Consider the following 18,384-nt stretch of genomic DNA (forward strand, 5'->3'; position numbering starts at 1 on the left):
AACTGATTGCCTATTTGGATTTGCAGTCAACGAGCTGTCGTGTCATTTGCTGATCATTAATTACAGTGAATGTCAGACGGATATCCCTATGGAGGCTCGAAACATAACTAGGGTACCCTTTTCGTTTGCTGAGACAGCAATGTGTTGTGTTACCTTTATTGAAATGTAAAGCCATAAAATTTGTTAGTAGTTTTGAAGTGTTGTAGGTTTTTCCTTTTAATTTGGGGGCTGTTGTACAGTTTTTGTTTTTTCTTGATTGCATATTTTATTTCAGCAAGGTACCAAAAACTGAGTAGAAACATTTCCTTTATCTCGAATCATATGGTTAACCCTTTCACTGCTGTGTTCTTGGTTCTAGTTACTGTAAATTGCAGTTCACTTCGTACACACTGAGTTGTGTTCCTTGAACTGGAAGGACAATTTTAAACATTTTGTTTTGGTGTCGTGTGCAGAATATTTGATTCTTTTAATTTGTTCTTTAAAAATGTATTGGTTTTATTTCTTCCATTCTTATAAAGACACCATAATCTGAACATGTAAAATACAGTAAATTTATTTTGGGAAAACCATAATTATTTAAACTTTTTGTGAAATGATGTTAAAGTTCACTTGTTTCATCCATATTTAAATGTAAGGGAACTGTATACCTGAATCATGGAGTTGGTTCTATTTGTTTAACAACTTACAAAATTTGAGATTTCTCTAGCAGGAATGTGAAACCAGCCACTCACCTCCAGCAAGTGCTGAAGTTAATCCTTTCCATGCTGAGTTTTCTGTGAATAATTTAGAATAAAGTAAAATCAAAGGACATGCATGTCTATGACATAACCTACTTTAATGTAATCTAATCTCACCTAACATGACCGGTCAGAGGATGTATATGTGATATAACATGGAAGGAGTAAGAATCAGTGGAACTTACCTACATTCCTCTGATATAGTTCTAAGGCATGATACTCAGACACTTATACAGGGAATGGGGAAAATATGGAAACACCCAACAAAAAACACATTACCATGACTAATATGGTGTAGGACAACCTCTGGCTTGCAGAACTGCTTGCAGTCTCCTTGGAATTGATAAATAGAGGTCCTGTATGATTTTCAAGAGAATCTTATACCATTCTTCCTGAAAAACATGGTAAGTTCTGTTAACGATGATGGAGGTGGATAGCGCGCACACAGATTGCTCTCCAAAACAGACCACAAAGGCTCAATAATATTGATATCTGGTGATTGTCGGGGCCATGGCAGATGTGACACTCCATCTTCGTTCTCAGAAAACCAGTCCTGGACGTGAGCTATGTGAACACAGGCATTGTTGGCTTGGTAAATGGCATCACCATTGGGGAACAAAGTTTGCACCATGGGATGGACCTGGTCGCCCAAAATGGTCACATAGTCGTTGGCAGTGACGTGACCTTGCAGGGTAATGATGTCCAACAGAATACCACAATATGGCTGCCCATACCATGATCGGACCCCTGCCATGTTTCACTCTTGGCAGCAAACAATCTGGATCGTAGGCTTGGGATGGCGTTCTCCAGACGTAAACTCGGCCAGAAGTCGGAAACAGTGTGAAGGTGCACTCATCCAACCAAATGACCATCTTCCATTGCTCCATAGTCCATGTTTTATGACTTTAGCACCACACTGTCCTCTTAGTGGCATTTTGATCACTGATGAGTGGCTTTGAAATTGCAGCTCGTACAGAAATACCCTGCTTGTGGAGTTCCCTTCGTACTGTTTTGGTGCTGACAGGGTTTGTGAGCATGACATTCAGTTCAGCAGTCACTTTTGCAGCTGTAGTCTTCTAATTTTTTGTCACAATCCTACGCAATGTTCGTCTGTCTCGATCGCTCAGCACACATTTCCGTCAACGCTGGTGTTTATCGGATGCAGTTTTTCAGTCCTCCTGTATGCGGTCATAATCTTGGATACTGTGCCTCGCAAACACCAAAAACCTCGGCTACCTTAGTTAAGGAAGCACCCACCATATGGGCCCCATCAATTTGCCCGCGTTCGAATTCTGTTAGCTCTGACGTGATGCACAAAATATTGCACAGAACACTGTCTTGACAACAAATGAAGCTTGCAACGTATTGCAGAGGTTGTACAGGTAGTGGTGTTGGGCAGATATGACAGTGTGACCTACAAACGTCGCTAAAATAAACACTTCAATTCAGGCATGCATTTCACGAGGTGTTTCCATATTTTTGACCATCCCCTGAGTTACCTTTTATATTTATATAGAACTAAGTGACAGTCACTGGACTGTAGGATTTGGACAGTGATGTAATGTTTACAGTATAGAGACATGCAGCAAATGAAATAAAATCCTTGATTTTGTTTTTGCAGTGTGATTGATACTTTTCAGCTAATACCTATTACACCACACTTTCCACCCAATTCAAACTGAACAGAGTTTTAATTCAAAGTTCCACTGACACTGTGTAGTTTTATAGGTTAGGATCAATATTTTGGAAGAACACTGTCTCCATCTTCAGGGTAGAACAATAAAACATGCAGGAAGAATGGTATAGATATAGAGATAGGAGAGCTGGGACCAGAACTGTGAGCAAACCAATAGGAACTAGGGCTGTTTGTCGTTCACACATTAATCTCAGTTGTACTGCTGGATGATAGGGGCCATGTAAAATACTTTGTAGCTTCATTATGTGATCCAATAAATGTGGGGACCAGGTGTGCTCTTTAATCTCTGCCCAGAAGGTGCATAGTAATGTTTACTCTGAATCATTGGAAGCCTGACATCTCACAGTGCTATAAGCCAGGAATTGTCTTATCCCTTTCAGCAAAGATGAAAGACATAACATTCATAGTAAGAAGGTGGCTTATTGCATTTGTGGCTGTCACACTAGCGCATGGAATCACAGGAGATTCGTTTTTATGGTGTTCCAGGTTTTGAAGTTTTGCTTGTCTCTTTTAATAGTTCATAACTGAATAAAATTGCCCATGCTATGCATTATATGAGTAACATGCAAAAAAATTGAGCTAAAATTGAAAAAGCAAATTAAAATGAAGATTGGTGTCTACTTGAATGTGATATTGTATAGTCTGATAGTTCGATGTTGTGTTTTGGAGAAACCATTGATACCATCTCCAGGATAGGATAGTTTCCTTTTCACACCTTTTGTACTCTGAAGATTGATGCAGTATGTTTGTGTGAAACATCAGTAAACATCAGACTATATGGTGTCATCCCATAAGATGGAGCAAAGTTTCTTCACTTCTCTGAATGCTAGGAGAGGATTGCAGGTTTCCTTACTCAGAGCACAGTGTTTCACAAGATCTCTATCATGCTCTAGTAAACATAGTACATGAACACTGGAACTTTGAGTGAAATCTAACTTGGAGATTCCACGTTCCGTTTGTTCAAAGAAATTGGGCTTTCTAGTTTGTAATGCTGCAAAGTAGTTACCTCTTGTAGGCAGACAGGTAATGTAGCACCCAGGTGTAATTGTGTTATAATTTTGACAGCTGGAGTGAAGTAACCTGACATACAGTGAAAGGGTTAAACAGTGTTAATGTGAAAGATACAGTATTTGTTTCTGCTGACTACAGTACCCTCTAGGGTACGTGATGAGTTCTGCTTCCTCGTGTTGGACAGTAATTGCTTTGCTGCTGCAGCGGAATGCAAGCGATTGCGAGCGTTGGGGCCAAGGGCTAGACGGAACCATTTGATTGCTGCATTAGTCTGTTCTATCCCAAGGGAAACACGACCAGTGCTCAGGGATAGAAATAGTGATGAAGGTGAGAGAGCGCTAATCAGGTTATCAGTTGCATAGGTGATTGGACGTGGTTGACAGTAGTAGCATGTGGTTTAACATGTATGTTAATGTTTGCCACTCGTGTGTAGACAAGCTTGGTCAGGAAATAAAAGTACTGGAATTTTGAGCGGTGTCAGAAGTGTTTTTGTACGTAATTAAGCACGACTCTAAGATGTATGGGGGCGTGGAGGTATAGCTCTACACATTCTTAACTTTGGCTTGAGATGGAGGCAAGTGCTCATCTTCACGCTTTGGCCACTACTATATGGAGTAAACCCCCCCATTTCCCCCCCCCCCCAATTAGATTTTTGTGGAAAGCCGAAAGAAGAACATGTTAGAATAAATACAATACATTCTCTCTCTGTTGAACATTTTGACGCTTACGTGAGGGATGTGTTTTGAAGGTTCTTCAAACTGAGGTTGTTTTGAGTGGATGAGGAAATATTAGTAATAATTTCAGAGTTCCAGGTGAAAATGTTCAAGTCTTTTAGATGTTTAATGTTAATAAAGTACTTTGATTATTCATATCTGAATTGTGTACAGTTTTATGCATACTTGAATTGGCTGTTTTGAATTAAGGTGTATTTATGGAGTTGCATGGGGGGGGGTGCTCTTTATCCTTCAGTGTTTCCTCATTTCTTATACTGGCCTTTCTCTTTTTCTTCTCTTGGCATTCATCCTATTTGGGGTCCCATTAACATGCATAGCATAAAGTGTGATACAGCACAGAATTAACCAAGGTGTATATACTCCTAGTGTGCAAATGATTTGCCATTTTGTATTGCTCATCCATTTTGATGTTTGCTTGTAGTAAATAGGTTTGTAACCATTTCTGCCAGCATCATTAAATAAAACTAGTTGCCATGAGGTGCAAGTTCTCGCGTGTATTTTATTAATTACATGCAGATGCAAAAAGGTTTTGATTTCATGTTCCCATATTTCAGTGATAAATTGTTTTTGAGATATTTGATGTGAGCTTCATATAAAGTAGGTTTATAATGAACCTGAGATCGAAGTGAAATTCACGCACAATTTTTGTGTAGAATCCGCTATAAAATGTCAGTTGAGAGTGGGTTCTGTACAGGAGTCTGTGAAGAAAGGAGCACATGAAGCTGAAGAATATCCACTATTAGAAGCCATTGCCAGGCAATGGCTGGTGAAGACACAGCAGGCTGGAAAAGGCTTAGTGGATGCTGTGGTGATTTGTGAATTGTGGAGATTAGCAGTAGTGCTGTAATTGCATGTACTTCTAAGTCTTGTGTGTATAAGTGGTCAATAAATCCATTCACCAATCCAAAGCCTGTCTATAGTCACACACATACTATGTGACAGTACGCATATATGACTAGTTTTTTAAGTTATTAAGAATCATGCCTGTTTGTGTGGTACAAAATATCATATTTAAGTGACTGTGGAAGGGGTTTGGGTTGGTAAATGGATTTATTGAACTCTTACACAACTCATGACTGCACTTCACAAATCTCTAGTATACACGTTGCTGTTCTCACCTATCCATGGGTTCACTGGACATTGCTTTGATGCTGTCTTTGCAAGGTATTGCTACTTAATGACTTCCAGCAATGGGGATTCCTCCATCAGGGAGGGTGACTCTCGCAACAACCTGTTAACTGCTGTTGCATGATTTGATTGCTGTGAAAATGTGTTTACAGAGCCATTGTGTAGCAATGGCCATCTCCTCTGGCTTCACTATTCTGGCTTTGCATGAAGTTGTCACATATGATAGTGTAATTTATTTGTCGGGAACTTATAGGTGTGCCACGTCTGGGGTTGAATCATGGGTGATTAAATTCTGCACTATTTTATAGTAAAGTCTTTGAAAGGGGAATGGAGTAACCCCTGTCAGCAGTGCTGTGGTGTGAGTATTTTGTCGCATTTTTATAACTTGTAGAATGTTGAGTATGCAGTGTATTTCACTTTGCACATTAGCAGTATTTGAAGTTTTTTTTTAAGGGGGGGGCGTTGAAGAAGGGTACTGTGCATTGAATGATATAAGTAAAAATACTCCATGACAGCTTGCAGTACAAAAAGAAAACTAGAAATACATAGAAAATTTTGTTTCAGAAACCCTGCGGACAAGAGAGGAACATAAAAAAATACACTTTAGATAGACTGAGCAGAGAGTATAGATCTAGGGTATATTATCACAAAAATAAAATCAGTATAGATTTATCCATATTTCAGCTAAGAATTTTGTTGACATTGGGCAATTTTTACAGCCACTCCCGTGATTCCCAAGTATAGCACAAGTGAAATGCTTTATATCTTAGAGTTTTCCCTCCAGAATTTGCTTTTTCTGCAAAAATGTTTATGATACATATGGCAATTGTAGAGCCATCTCCATACATGTGGGCGATCCTTCAATTATAATTATTGGAGTGGAGGTGTTCTGGTATTATGAAGTCTTCAAGAACTGGGTTCGATGCTATCTGTGGGCTCATGTGCAATATATTTAGTCCACCAGATCATATCATATGTGAGACTTAATATGTTGTCTGCAGTTGCAAGGCCCTCAAAGGTCCTTAATTTTAAGCCAGAACAGACTAAAATAGCATGATCTGTGAAGATGTTGAAGTATATATTGGCTGTGCTAGGAGTGGAATTAAGCACATTGTGTCCTGGTCCCAACCTCGTTGCTTGCTTCCAGCAGTTTTCTTTGTCTTGTACACACAGTTGATATCACATGTAACTATATGTCCCTGTCAACCACCTTCCAATCATCTACACTGACTGAATCAACTAAATAAAGTATGTATGAATAAAGAATTGGATCTCTTTGTTTGTTAAAATTCCCTGTAGAATAGTTTGAAATTAATTTGAGTTCAAGAAATGGCCTTTTCTATTATATGTCAGCCTCCATGTGTAGTTTTATGATTGTCGCGTACATTAGGCTGTTGTGTATGCTTGCAGCATTTGCATTTGCCACTCTGGCATCGGTGGTTGGCCTGATGACTGTATAGGCACTGGCTTGAATCGAAACGTTGTTAGAGAGTTACAGATTTTCATAAACATGTATGATAATTGATGAATCTAATCAGGCAATTCCCTGTTGGTTAAGCGAATCATTGCTGTATGATGGAGGTAAAGAAATCCCACAATCATTGGACTCAGAACTCAAGATGGAGGAAGCAAATACCCACTCAGGCTTTTAATCTTTGTTTTTGCAGATGTTGCATTTGTATCTTAACTAAACCAGAAGCTTAATTTGGCCTTCACAGTTTGGAGATTAAAACAATAATGAATGGATGTCGAATTTTATGCCACTTTCTAACATGCAGTCATCTGTCCACTTTTATCTTACCTTTAGAATATCTGACTGAAGTTGAAAGTGTTTCTAGAAATGTTGTTGTCCACTTTCCCATGCTGGTATATCAGTGGGAGATACATTGAGGTTAGGGGACTAAATTGTAAGAGAATATGAATGTCTTGTCCTCTTTATGAGTGCAGTTTCAGGTTTCGGGTTTTGCCATGTTGTGAGTCAGATCTGTATCTTTCGAGTGTACCTTGAGATAGGAGGAGGAAATAGGCCAATATTAGGTTTTGGAGTAGGCATGGAATTGATCACAGAGTCATACTGTCCAATGGAAAGGAAGAAGAGTTGTAGATAAAGAGGTTGAAGTGGACTGCACTCGATTTGTATCCATCTTCTTGGTTGAAGTTGTTTGTGGGTATCAAGGAAGCCATGAGAATACTTGGAACATGTTCAGAACTATGTAGGTTTTATAATTTCATGACAGGATGATTGTAATTGGTTGGCAAGAAAGTGGTCATGATGCCTTTGGAAATATCACAGCATTATCCTGGGGGATATTCAGGAAAATCATGATTTGGGATAATCAGCTGTTGGACCAAGGATTTATGTTTCCCATACATAGGACTGTAATCACCATTCCAGGACTCATTCATTAGTAAAACAACCTGTTTTGTTTGTTTGTTTTTTTTTTTATTATTATTATTATTGTTTTTATTACAGTCATGAGCCTTCAACCCACATGATCCCATTCGTATTTACTACTCTTCAGAGAAAATTTGATCTGGCAGTTAAATGTAGGAAGAATTAGTGCCTTATAACAGATTAGAAACAGCATGTGTAGAGGAATGTTGTTAATGTTAATACATTGATGAGGTTATGCTTTGTTATATGATCTATGCATGAGGTGTATACAATAAACAATAAATTGGAAGGTAAAACTACTTAATGAATTTTACTTAAACTTTGTTTACCTTGAATATTCATGGGTGAATTTAATTTTGGTTTCTGTTGTTCCATTATGACCTCTTCATGATGTTTACAAGCCAGATTTCTTTTTGTTTTTTCAAAACTGTTTCATGGTACAAAAATACACGCTTCACACAAATTGTGGATGTCATTAAGATCTGTAATTTTTATTGAAACATTTTTCAGTGGTAAATATTTAATGAAATGAAGAGAAATACAGTTTCTGGCTGTGTTGTGTAGGTCTTTCCAGTGCGGTTAGAAGCAGCTGATTCGGATCTGCCATAAATGAAAAATTAACAGGATTTGGAAATTGTATGTACTCCATTGGGGTACACTTTTCCATTGTTCCTACTGATTGGGATCACTGCTTATTTTTGTCCATAGCTTGTGCCGCAGTGATGCAGACTTCCTGTGAGAATCTCAGTCATAGCAGTAGAATTGTTATACTGATTTTGTTGTGTTTTGTATTTGTATGGTTTGGGTTATGCAGGTGATGATGCAAGCAAAGACATTGGCACCCCAGCAAAAATGTATGAAATGGAGTTTGCAGTTCAAGCAAAAAGAGCTGGAGGTCAAAAGTACAGTGGAGGTGTAAGTATATTTTAACAAACCTTTTCTGAATAATGATGTACAGTAAGAGGAATGTGCTAACTGCATGGGCGCCGTTGACGTCATTTCTAGGGTATCGCCCAAAAGGTATGATTACAGATTTTAGCCGTTTAAGACAATTTTTGTGAATAAGAAAACATACTTTTTGTTATTAATATTTGTTGTATTTCCTTATGTTCTTCGATTTTGTATGCCAGAAGGAAAGAGTACACTAGGAAGACCTAAATGTATGTGGGAGAATAATGTTAAAATGGGATTTTGTGGAGTGGATTAATCCTCAGGATATGGGCCAGTAGTGGGCTCTTGTGAAGGCGATAATTAACCTCATGGTCCTGTAAAATGTTGATAAATTATTGAGGAGTTGAGTGACTCTTGGCTTCTCAATAAAAATTCACCTCCATGGAGTCTGGTTGGTTGGTCTGTTGTAAGAACTTTTCAGTTTTATCATCATGGGTATGAAATGTAGCTAAAGATGAAATAGACTGGAAAAGCATTCTGTCAAAACAAAATTATGCCTTGTATTGCAGATTACAGCCATGGAATGTGTGCCGGAAGGCAGCTGTCATAGCGTCCTTTTATCACTGGATTTCTGTTTCCAGATGCAGCAGTTGTTTCCATCAACGCCGCTGACAGGACGCAGGTATCTCAAGAGCAAGGAGATGCAGCATAATGTTACTCCAGTCTCTACCGCAACGCAGAGCGTGAGTCGCCTACAGACTCTACTGGCGGGGCGCCAAGCCAGTCCTAGTGAAACGCTTCTTGAATTGTTTAGGTTTGTGTTACATAAAATTAAAAACGGGGTGGATATTTATGTGTATGTAAAAGTTGTCCCTGTACGTAATCACTATTCATACCATAAAGACACTGGGTAATGAAGGTAATAGCTCCACCAGTCCTGACCTCATCATTAGATTGAGGCAAGTGATTAGCTTCATGCCCTTGCTGCATTACCCCTGGGAGTGCCTAGTACCTGTTGGTTAGGAGGCTAGTGGGCCACGGAGTTGATCTGAACACTGTGGAGAATAGAAAAATTTCTTGTCCTTGCCGGGAATTGAACCCTGGCTGTACAGCCCATAGCCTGTTGCTATATTAACTGAGCTATCCTGTCTCCCTTATGCACTAGTACTTTGGAATTTATTTGTATGTCTCTGATTTCTGTAAAGAAGCTATTTGTCCAGACTGTAGTGATGAAATGGTAACTGAATAATGAACTGGGAAGGATGTGGAAGGAAGCTGTCATGGCCTTGTACTGTTCAGATAATCACTTTGATGAACTGTGTAACAGCATGAAATACCTTTACCTTCCAAATACAGGCAGAAATGTCATGCTATATCCAGCTTGGTCAGTGTTCTCACGTATTACTGGATTGCGTTGGTAGATGTCTGGAAATGTATTTTCTTGGACAGGTCATGTTCTTGTGACCCGAAAGAGAAGATTGCAGAGTTGGTGAGGGAAATGGGGCATCTGTTCTGTGCTCGCTACACTCAGCATACTGAAGATCACCCTGGCCAACACATGGACTTTGCTCGCAAGCGGCTTCAGCTTGGGGAGAGCCTGTACTACAAACTGCTAGAGAATATCTTGGTTGAAGAACGAAAGAAGAAACCTGATTTGGATCTCACGGTATTTATTTCAGCATTCATCCTTAGCTTCTAGCCTTGATTTTGGTTCTCTAATTTTAAATATCCTGTCTTCTTTGAAAGCTTAAAGACTAAAAATTATTTTAAAAGCATTTTATGTGCATGTAAAACGTGTGAAGTAGTGCCGAGGGAAATGCCTGACTCTAAGGGAGGTAACATAACAGGAGTGGGTGGGGAAAGAGGATGATTGTATCTTGCCCTTGGGATCACTAAGTTTTATCAATTTTTTGAAAGAAAACAACTCCGGACAAATAAAGCCTGTAATCCCAAGGCTAACAAGATTCCATTGTGTGACGTGCTTCTGCAGCTAGAGAGTGAGAGTAGTTGAAATTTCTTTTCCAGAGCCTCCTGGAACAGGAAGTGTTCCATCAGTCCTTGTTTGCTTGCTGCCTGGAAATTGTGATTTATTCGTACAACTCGCAGAGAACATTCCCCTGGCTGTTGGATGCCTTGAGTGTGGAACCATATTACTTCTACAAGGTGATTGAGGTGATAGTGAAAGTAGAAGATCACCTGTCGCGGAATATGGTGAAGCATCTGAACATGGTAAGAAGTGTCCGATAGTCCGTAACAGTAGCTTTAAAGTATTTCATTCACTTCATCAACAGTCAGGTTTGAAGCATGGAATACAATCAGTTTACAATGTGACCTTATATTTGTTTTGGGGCACGTGGTAGTGTAGTTGGTTGAGGCACTATGCTACAAGCCAGAAGGTTGCAGGTTCAGGTCCCGATGAGGTCATTGGATTTTTTCAATTGACCTAATCCTTCCAGCCGCACTATGGCCCTGGAGTCAACTCAGCCTCTAACAGAAATGAGTACCAGGAACATTGTTGAAATATTCCTGGGGGTAAAGGGTGGCCGGTGCATAAGGCTGACAAACTCACCACCATCTATGAGCCGATTGTCTAGAAAATGTAGGAGCCTCAACATATCACAACCCTATGGGCCTTCACGGCTTCACAGCACACGTTTATTTACTTGTACTTGGTTCAGTTGCTGTGATACAGAGGATACAGCGTTTCCTCCTTATATGTGTGCCCTTCTAGACAATAAAACTGGTTTCATAAGATTCTGCTCCCAGTATGTGCCCCATGAATACAGATGTCTTACAAAACTCTCCTGTGTGTGTGTGTAACTGTCCTATGGTGATGAAATGTTGAAACTTGTATCTGTGACGGTAGGCTGTTGAAAAGATGCTGGTAGTGTTGTTGCAACTGTAGTCCTGAAGGGGTTAAGGGCAATTAAAAGTTTGAAATTTCTCACCAGTTGGGTATCATGGTATAGTGTTCGACATGTTTGTTCTTGTTCACTAAATTTAAATTATTAAATTAAATCTATGTGATAGACAATTTAGCATGGAACAGGGTGTTTCTTGCCATTCCTCCAGTCCCATGTGGGGCTGTCACAGCCCCTGATGTCAGGCAGCTCTCTCTCTTTTTTTTATGCTAGTGTGGTGGGTCTAAGTCACTTGTACTGCAGCCACTTCTGGCCTATTGTACCAGCCCCAGATGATAGGTGAGGGTGATTGTGGAGCAATTGGCGGAATGAAGATTGGCAGGGGAAACCTGCCCCAGCGACACTTTGTCCAACACAAATCCCACTTGACCAGACCCGGGATCTGGAAGCCAGCGACTAACCGCTTGAGCTATGGCGCGGCCTGGATACATATATACGATTTACAGGAAATTCAGTCTTTAAAGGGTTAAAACCTGAAGCTATAATATACACGAGACAAGGAAAATATTTAAAATAGTGGACTAATGTTACCAATTGCACGTGTACAAGTGTCAACACACGATTTCGCCTCATAAGATGTTTATCAAAACCGTCCGGATGTACGTAACATGGGACGAACGGAAGCAGCACTTTCATTTCACTGCCCTTAAGCTCAAGTAGTGTAGGTGGGGTTGCTGGACACGGCTCTGAAAGGGGGTGTGTCGTACACAGGCAGCGATAAATAAATCCAGCTCTAGTGAAAGAAGGGCATAATCCCATTACATTTTCGAGAAACTTGTTCCTTCTCTGGTTTGAGGTTCACACAGCGGTGCGCAGACCGGCATAAGTCCATCGACGTTTCGGAAGAGCGTACTGCCTCAATCTTCAGAATCAAGGAGTAAACTAAAGAAGAAAATTATTCTGGCTGCCCCTGCTTATCGCTGGCTGCTTGCCTGCCTTTTTTCTTATTGCTAGTGGGATGGGACTAAGTCCCTTGTACTGCGGCCACTTCTGGCCTACTGTACCAGCCCCAGATGATAGGTGAGGGTGACTGGAGCAATTGGTGGAATGAAGATAGGCAGGGGAAACCGAAGTACTCGGAGAAAACCTGCCCCAGCACCACTTTGTCCACCACAAATCCCACTTGACCAGACCCGGGATCGAACCAGGGCCGCCGCGGTGGGAAGCCAGCGACTAACCGCTTGAGCTATGGCACAGTCCTAATGTCAGGCAGCTCGGTATTGCATTAGTCGCTGACTTCCCACCGCGGCAGCCCAGGTTCGATCCCGGCCATGATCAAGTGGGATATGTGGTGGACAAAGTGGCGCTGGTGCACGTTTTCTCCAAGTACTTCGGTCTCCCCTGCCAATCTTCATTGCTCCAAATTCTCCATCATAATCACCCAGGGCAGGTATAATAGACAAATCGGTGGCTGCCATGCCGAGTGGACCCAGTTGGACTCCACCCCCCACTAAGTGAAAATTTAAGTTACATTAGACCCTTACTGGAGCAGCGTTTCTCGCCTAGCATTTGGTTTAACTTTAGAGTAAAGAATGGTAATGGTTGGAGGTTTTCACCCTTTAATTTTTCTTACGTTGATGCTTACAGGTGGAAGAGAAGATTTTGGAATCATTGGCATGGCGTTCTGAGAGCCCCCTCTGGGAGAATATCCGCAAATCTGGACTGCCAGTACCATCGTGTGAAGACGTTTGCTTGCCTGGGCAGTTGGATGACACAACATCTTCTGTATCCTGTCCCAACCCGGTCATTCGAAGGCTGACAACAGGAATTGACAGGGTGGCCCCTGCTCAGAGTAAGCATTAAATGCAATAGACATGGATTCCAGTTTGGAAGGAATGGTTGATTTGAACACGAAATTGAGGAGTCATTGTGCTGTTAAGTTTAAAACAGACGACTACTTGGGATTAGTAGAAATCGACATCAAATGGAGGAAAATTTGAAATTGAGAAACATCAAATGGGGGTAAAAGGTAAAGTTGTCCGTTTGCTTAACCAAGCACTATACCATGAAGGTGGGTGCACACGGTAGCATAGGTGGTTGAGGCACTATGCTACAAGCTGGAAGGTCATGGGTTCAAGTCCCAATGAGGTCATTGGATTTTTTCAAGTGACTTAATCCTTCCAGGTGCACTGTGGCCCTGGGGCCAACTCAGCCTCTAACAGAAATGAGTACCAGGAATATTCTTGGAATGTTCTTTGGGGTAAAGGGCAGCTGACGCGTAGGGCTGACAACCTCACTGCCATCTCACAACCCTATGTGCCTCCACAGCCTCTTGCAGGGATACCTTTACTTCACTTACTTCCATTCCATGAAGCTATATTGGGTAGTGGATGTATACATCCACATTTTCTTAACCTAGGCACTAGCTGGAAGTGAGTGATCACCTTCATGTCCCGGCTGCTTTACCCCCCAGGGGAGGAGCCCACTGCACCCATTGGATAGGTTGGGTGGACCCCAGAGCTTGTCTGGACAGCATGGAGAAAATAAAATCCTTGGACCCTACTGGGACTGATACTCCAACCCCTTGGTCCTCCAGCCCATAGCCAGTCACTATCCCGGCTGGTCTCAAATTAGTGTTCCACTGTAACATTCCTTGTATACATTAGTGTACATGGCCAGTCATGTGATAGGTATGTGTAAACGGTTAACAAAATCATGCCCCAAAGTTTTGACTTCTGAAAGGTTATTGCCAAATGATAGGTGGTTTTAAATTACCTAGCACACAGCTTTATTTTTAAAGGAAGTTGTATTATTAAGAAACATGATACTTGAGTACCTGGACCGTGCGTGTGTGCCATTGCAGTAACACTCCATACAGCTGGGAAAGGTTAATCATGAATTATCTAGACAGCTATAAACTGCAGTGACTCGAGACACAAAGGAGCACCTGACTGGTTATAACTTCATTTTGTCCTGAAACAAAAGCATGCTCTCAGTGCAACACCTCACACCATTCCTACAAATGTGGTGGTCTAGTAGAAAATTAATGCATGTAGAGAGTCTCTTGTTAAATGTATTCTAACAAATTGTGACATGGAATCCAAAGACAGCACTCATGAGTTACAACTGAGAGTTAGTTGTGAGCCAGCCATGCCATAACTTCGGCGGTTAGTCGCCAGCTTCCCACTGCGGCAGCCCAGGTTTGAACCTAGATCAGATCATGTGGGATTTGTGGTGGGCAAAGTGGCATTGGAGCAGGTTTCCTCCGAGTACTTCGGTTTCCCCTGCCAGTTTTCACTCCAGTTGCTCCACATTCATCATCATCATCATCATCATCTGTCTGGGGCTGGTACAGTAGGCCAATTAGTTGGCCAACGTACCAAGTGGAGTCACTCACACTCCACCCCAAGAAGCCAAAAAAAAAAACAGCTACTTGTAACCCAATCACCACCCAGTAAGGATGTGAGTATGGAAGCGGAGGAATACATATTGTTTCAATCTGTTACCTGGCAATGCCTGGTGATGTCATAGAAGCCTATAGATCATGTAGATCTGTGAAACTCTTATAGTTACAAGTTACAGGTGTTCAGTAAATCCAGTTATCAGCTCGAACCCTGTGTCTAGTCATTAAACATATGACAATATTTTAAAGTGAGACACCATCCCAAGCCGTGAAACCGCTTGTAATGAATAGGTTCTTGCAGTGCAGTGAGTTCATTGGGAGAGAAAATTTTCATACCTTGTCTCTTTACAGATCTATCTCAGTCACCAGTATCATCAGTTTCTGAGAGATTTCACTCACCACCAGCTGGATCAAGTGCTGCAAAGAAGCGGTTGTTTGCAGAAGGTCCTGGAGTACATAATATCAGAACATCTGTAGTGCAACCTGGACAGTCTCTCCTACAGACCTCAGCTAAGATGATGTCGATTAATATTCAGAGTGAGTTTCACTGGTTCAGAAAACGTACAGTACAGTTTCATATTCGTTAGCTTTAATTTTTGTCTGCTGCAGTGGTCCAGAGATGATTTATTCATACAGAGTATGTATATATTGCATACCAGTTAATATGTTATGGCAGAATGACTTAACACAGTGTTTCTCTGCCATTTCTTTGTGGCAGCACGTGAACATACAGTTCGATGGCACACTGAGTCAGGTATAAATGTATTATCACGTGTTAGGGTTTGTGCTTGACTTATGGACGGGTTTTGGATTGGATGATTGGATTTATTGACACCTTATGCACACAACTCGCAAATACAGGCAATTACAGCACTATCACTATTTCCACACTTTAGAGTTGACTAGTGTCCACAGTCTGTTACACTCTCCACTAGTCGTTCCCTGCAGCAGATTCAAAACAGTCTCACTGTAACATCAAATCACATATGAAGTCTTCTTTGCACGGTGTGATTCCTTTCTTGCCATTTCTCTCATTCACCTTCAGCTGCCGACTCAATTCTGTGCTGCAACTCCAGAACTCAACTCAGTTCTAATTCTAGCTATGTGAGATCCTCATTATATAGCCTCAGGGTGGACCCATGGAAAAGACCACTTTATCTGAGGTTCTGTGTTGATTCACTGCTGCAGAAATGTTACTACAGTTGTGTAGCACGGACCCACAGAGAATGCCTCTTCTGTTGTTGCATGACATCACAGCAAATGTCACTCATTCCTCTGCTGCATGTGTATGAGCCATTACCTAGCAACAGCTGTTTCTCTGCCTCCACAGATTTTGCTTTGAACAACTATGCCACAGTGTGTTTCTATATGTATGTATGTGCAGGGATCAGTAATGTTTTAAGAATGTGATCACCAAACTTAAGACAGATTGCATTCTAGGTAATTAAATAATACTCATAGTTGTTGCAGTATTTTATTTTTAATGTATATTTTTGGATAACATTTAGGATTTAAAGAAACCTTACATTAGTATGGTTTGTGTCCAATTGTTTGCAGCAATTGAAGGTGAGAATGGTCAGCGCTACATTCCCATCTCGTACGTACCAGGTGCTGCAAGTGTTATCATTCAGGCACAGCCTACAGGAGCCCTGAAACAGCCACAACCTTCCACTTCACAGCAAGCATCGCCCAACAAACAGCAGCTGCAGCTGTCACCAAAACAGCAACAACAGTCATTGCCGTTGCAGGCTGTGGCAAATAAGGACAAAAAACCAAAACGAACGGGATCCTTAGGGCTGTTCTTCAGGAAGGTAACTATGATCTGGTGGCTGGCTAGTGTCAGTCTGTTGTGTATGTGCTATGTAAGGAAGGAGGGGCATATAGAATTACATCTTTGTATGTGTGCTTGTCCAGTCTTCAGTTTATAATAAACTGGAACAAGTTGGTGGCTATGGTAAAGTTTTGTTGCAACTGTATGTAAAGCAGGCTCATACTAGACCATTATGAACCAAAATAAAATTTTCTTGATGACTTCTACGAGTATATTGATATGCAGTGTCAAATTTCATCTTGAGTTCATGAAACAGTTTAGAGTGCATGTAGGTGTACACTTCCTGCCCCCCCCCCCATGAGGCGTTCATTTTATGCACTTTGCGGAAGACTGCATAGAGAGTATAAAATACACTGCCAGAAGGTTTAGATGATTTGAGATTTGGTGACTGGGGAACCTGCTGCTTGAAGCCAGGTGACTCTCATAATGCCCATTAAGCAAGATGGTGGAGTTCATGTCAGAGGCAGGTCTGCAGGGGGCTTAATCTTGAAGAGGGGATGCAACACAGATTGAAGTTGGTATCACTTCAAGGGTACATTATCGTGTTTCTGGGCGCTATCCATCCGGTTTTTATTTAAAATGCAGTGTTTCAGAGACTAGATTCTGTCTCTATCTTCAGGTGGAACCTACTCAGTTAGGCCCAATTGATAGAGCTAGGGAGATAGGGACCAGCTCAATTGATTGGGCCTGACTGAGTAGGTTCCACCTGAAGATGAAGACGGAATTCAGTCTTTGAAATCTGTGTTTTAAATCAAAACAGATTGATGGATAATGTCAAGAAACACAATAATTGTGTTAACCTTTAATGTACGGACTTTTAAATTGCCGGGAGCCTCTGCAGCCAGTATTTAAATCACCCTAATTAATTAACATTGCAGACTTTCAGAAAAAAATACATATTTTCCGTTCTATGCAACATAGACATACGAACTACGTGTAAAAACGACCTGCAAGACAAAATTTTCTACATATACACAAAAGAGCAATTTTTACAAACAGAAATTAACTGTGATTATTTTGTGATGAAATGCAAAATATAATCTTTATTATATGTGTTATGAAATTCCAAAGGACTTACCCATTGATTTTTCTTCAAACTTGAAAAATGGTTATATTGTAAATATTGTAGCGTGTTTTGTGTGTCACGCTACAAATAAGTTCACGCCGTCTTCTGATATAGCGAGTTTATTACGTTCGCTCGCCTTACACACACTTTACAATCATTTGCTCTTGCAGTGGTACAATTACTGCTCACAATATCTCGGCGATGCTGGACTGTCTTCTCTGGCGGATTCCGAGACTGACTCCACTCCAAAGGCTTGGTAACGACTGGCTTCTTAGATGGCTCGACGAAGACTGAAGACTTCTCGTCGAAGCCGGGCTTTTATAACCTTGGCCGCTGCTAGGCAGATGAATCCTCTGTTATAGCAGTGGAAACGTTGCTTTGTTGGTTCTGCGTCTCCTACGCAATGACCCATTGTTATTGCATTGTCTCTGTGGGAACGCTACGCGTATTTGTCGTAACCGTGGAGATTCGGTGTTCTCTACACAACGGCTCACTGTTGGGATTACAGTGCCGCTATTGTTACTTCTTATGTAACGGTCTATTCTTGTGTTTCCATGGAAGTGACTCCTCTGGATTCCAGACACGTTACAATATAATCACACTGTATACAATAATATTTTGTTCAGACTGT

The 18,384-nt window shown here is 41.0% G+C and overlaps 1 protein-coding gene across 3 annotated transcripts in view; it reads left to right on the forward strand.

The window, feature by feature from the left end:
- LOC111873618 (retinoblastoma-like protein 1) overlaps positions 1-18,384 on the forward strand; it is a 37,965-nt gene that overhangs the window by 10,433 nt on the left and 9,148 nt on the right. For 2 of the 3 annotated variants that reach the window (XM_023868485.2, XM_023868487.2), the window contains exons 7-14: positions 3,649-3,771; positions 8,516-8,616; positions 9,234-9,406; positions 10,042-10,258; positions 10,618-10,821; positions 13,101-13,305; positions 15,208-15,393; positions 16,414-16,667. In XM_023868485.2, coding sequence (XP_023724253.1) covers positions 3,649-3,771; positions 8,516-8,616; positions 9,234-9,406; positions 10,042-10,258; positions 10,618-10,821; positions 13,101-13,305; positions 15,208-15,393; positions 16,414-16,667 — 1,463 coding nt within the window. The remainder of the gene's footprint in view (positions 1-3,648; positions 3,772-8,515; positions 8,617-9,233; positions 9,407-10,041; positions 10,259-10,617; positions 10,822-13,100; positions 13,306-15,207; positions 15,394-16,413; positions 16,668-18,384) is intronic. The other variant, XM_023868488.2, reaches the window with a different exon arrangement.

Source organism: Cryptotermes secundus, unplaced genomic scaffold, assembly GCF_002891405.2.
Source record: "Cryptotermes secundus unplaced genomic scaffold, Csec_1.0 scaffold644, whole genome shotgun sequence".
In the NCBI taxonomy this organism is placed as follows: Eukaryota; Metazoa; Arthropoda; class Insecta; order Blattodea; family Kalotermitidae; genus Cryptotermes; species Cryptotermes secundus.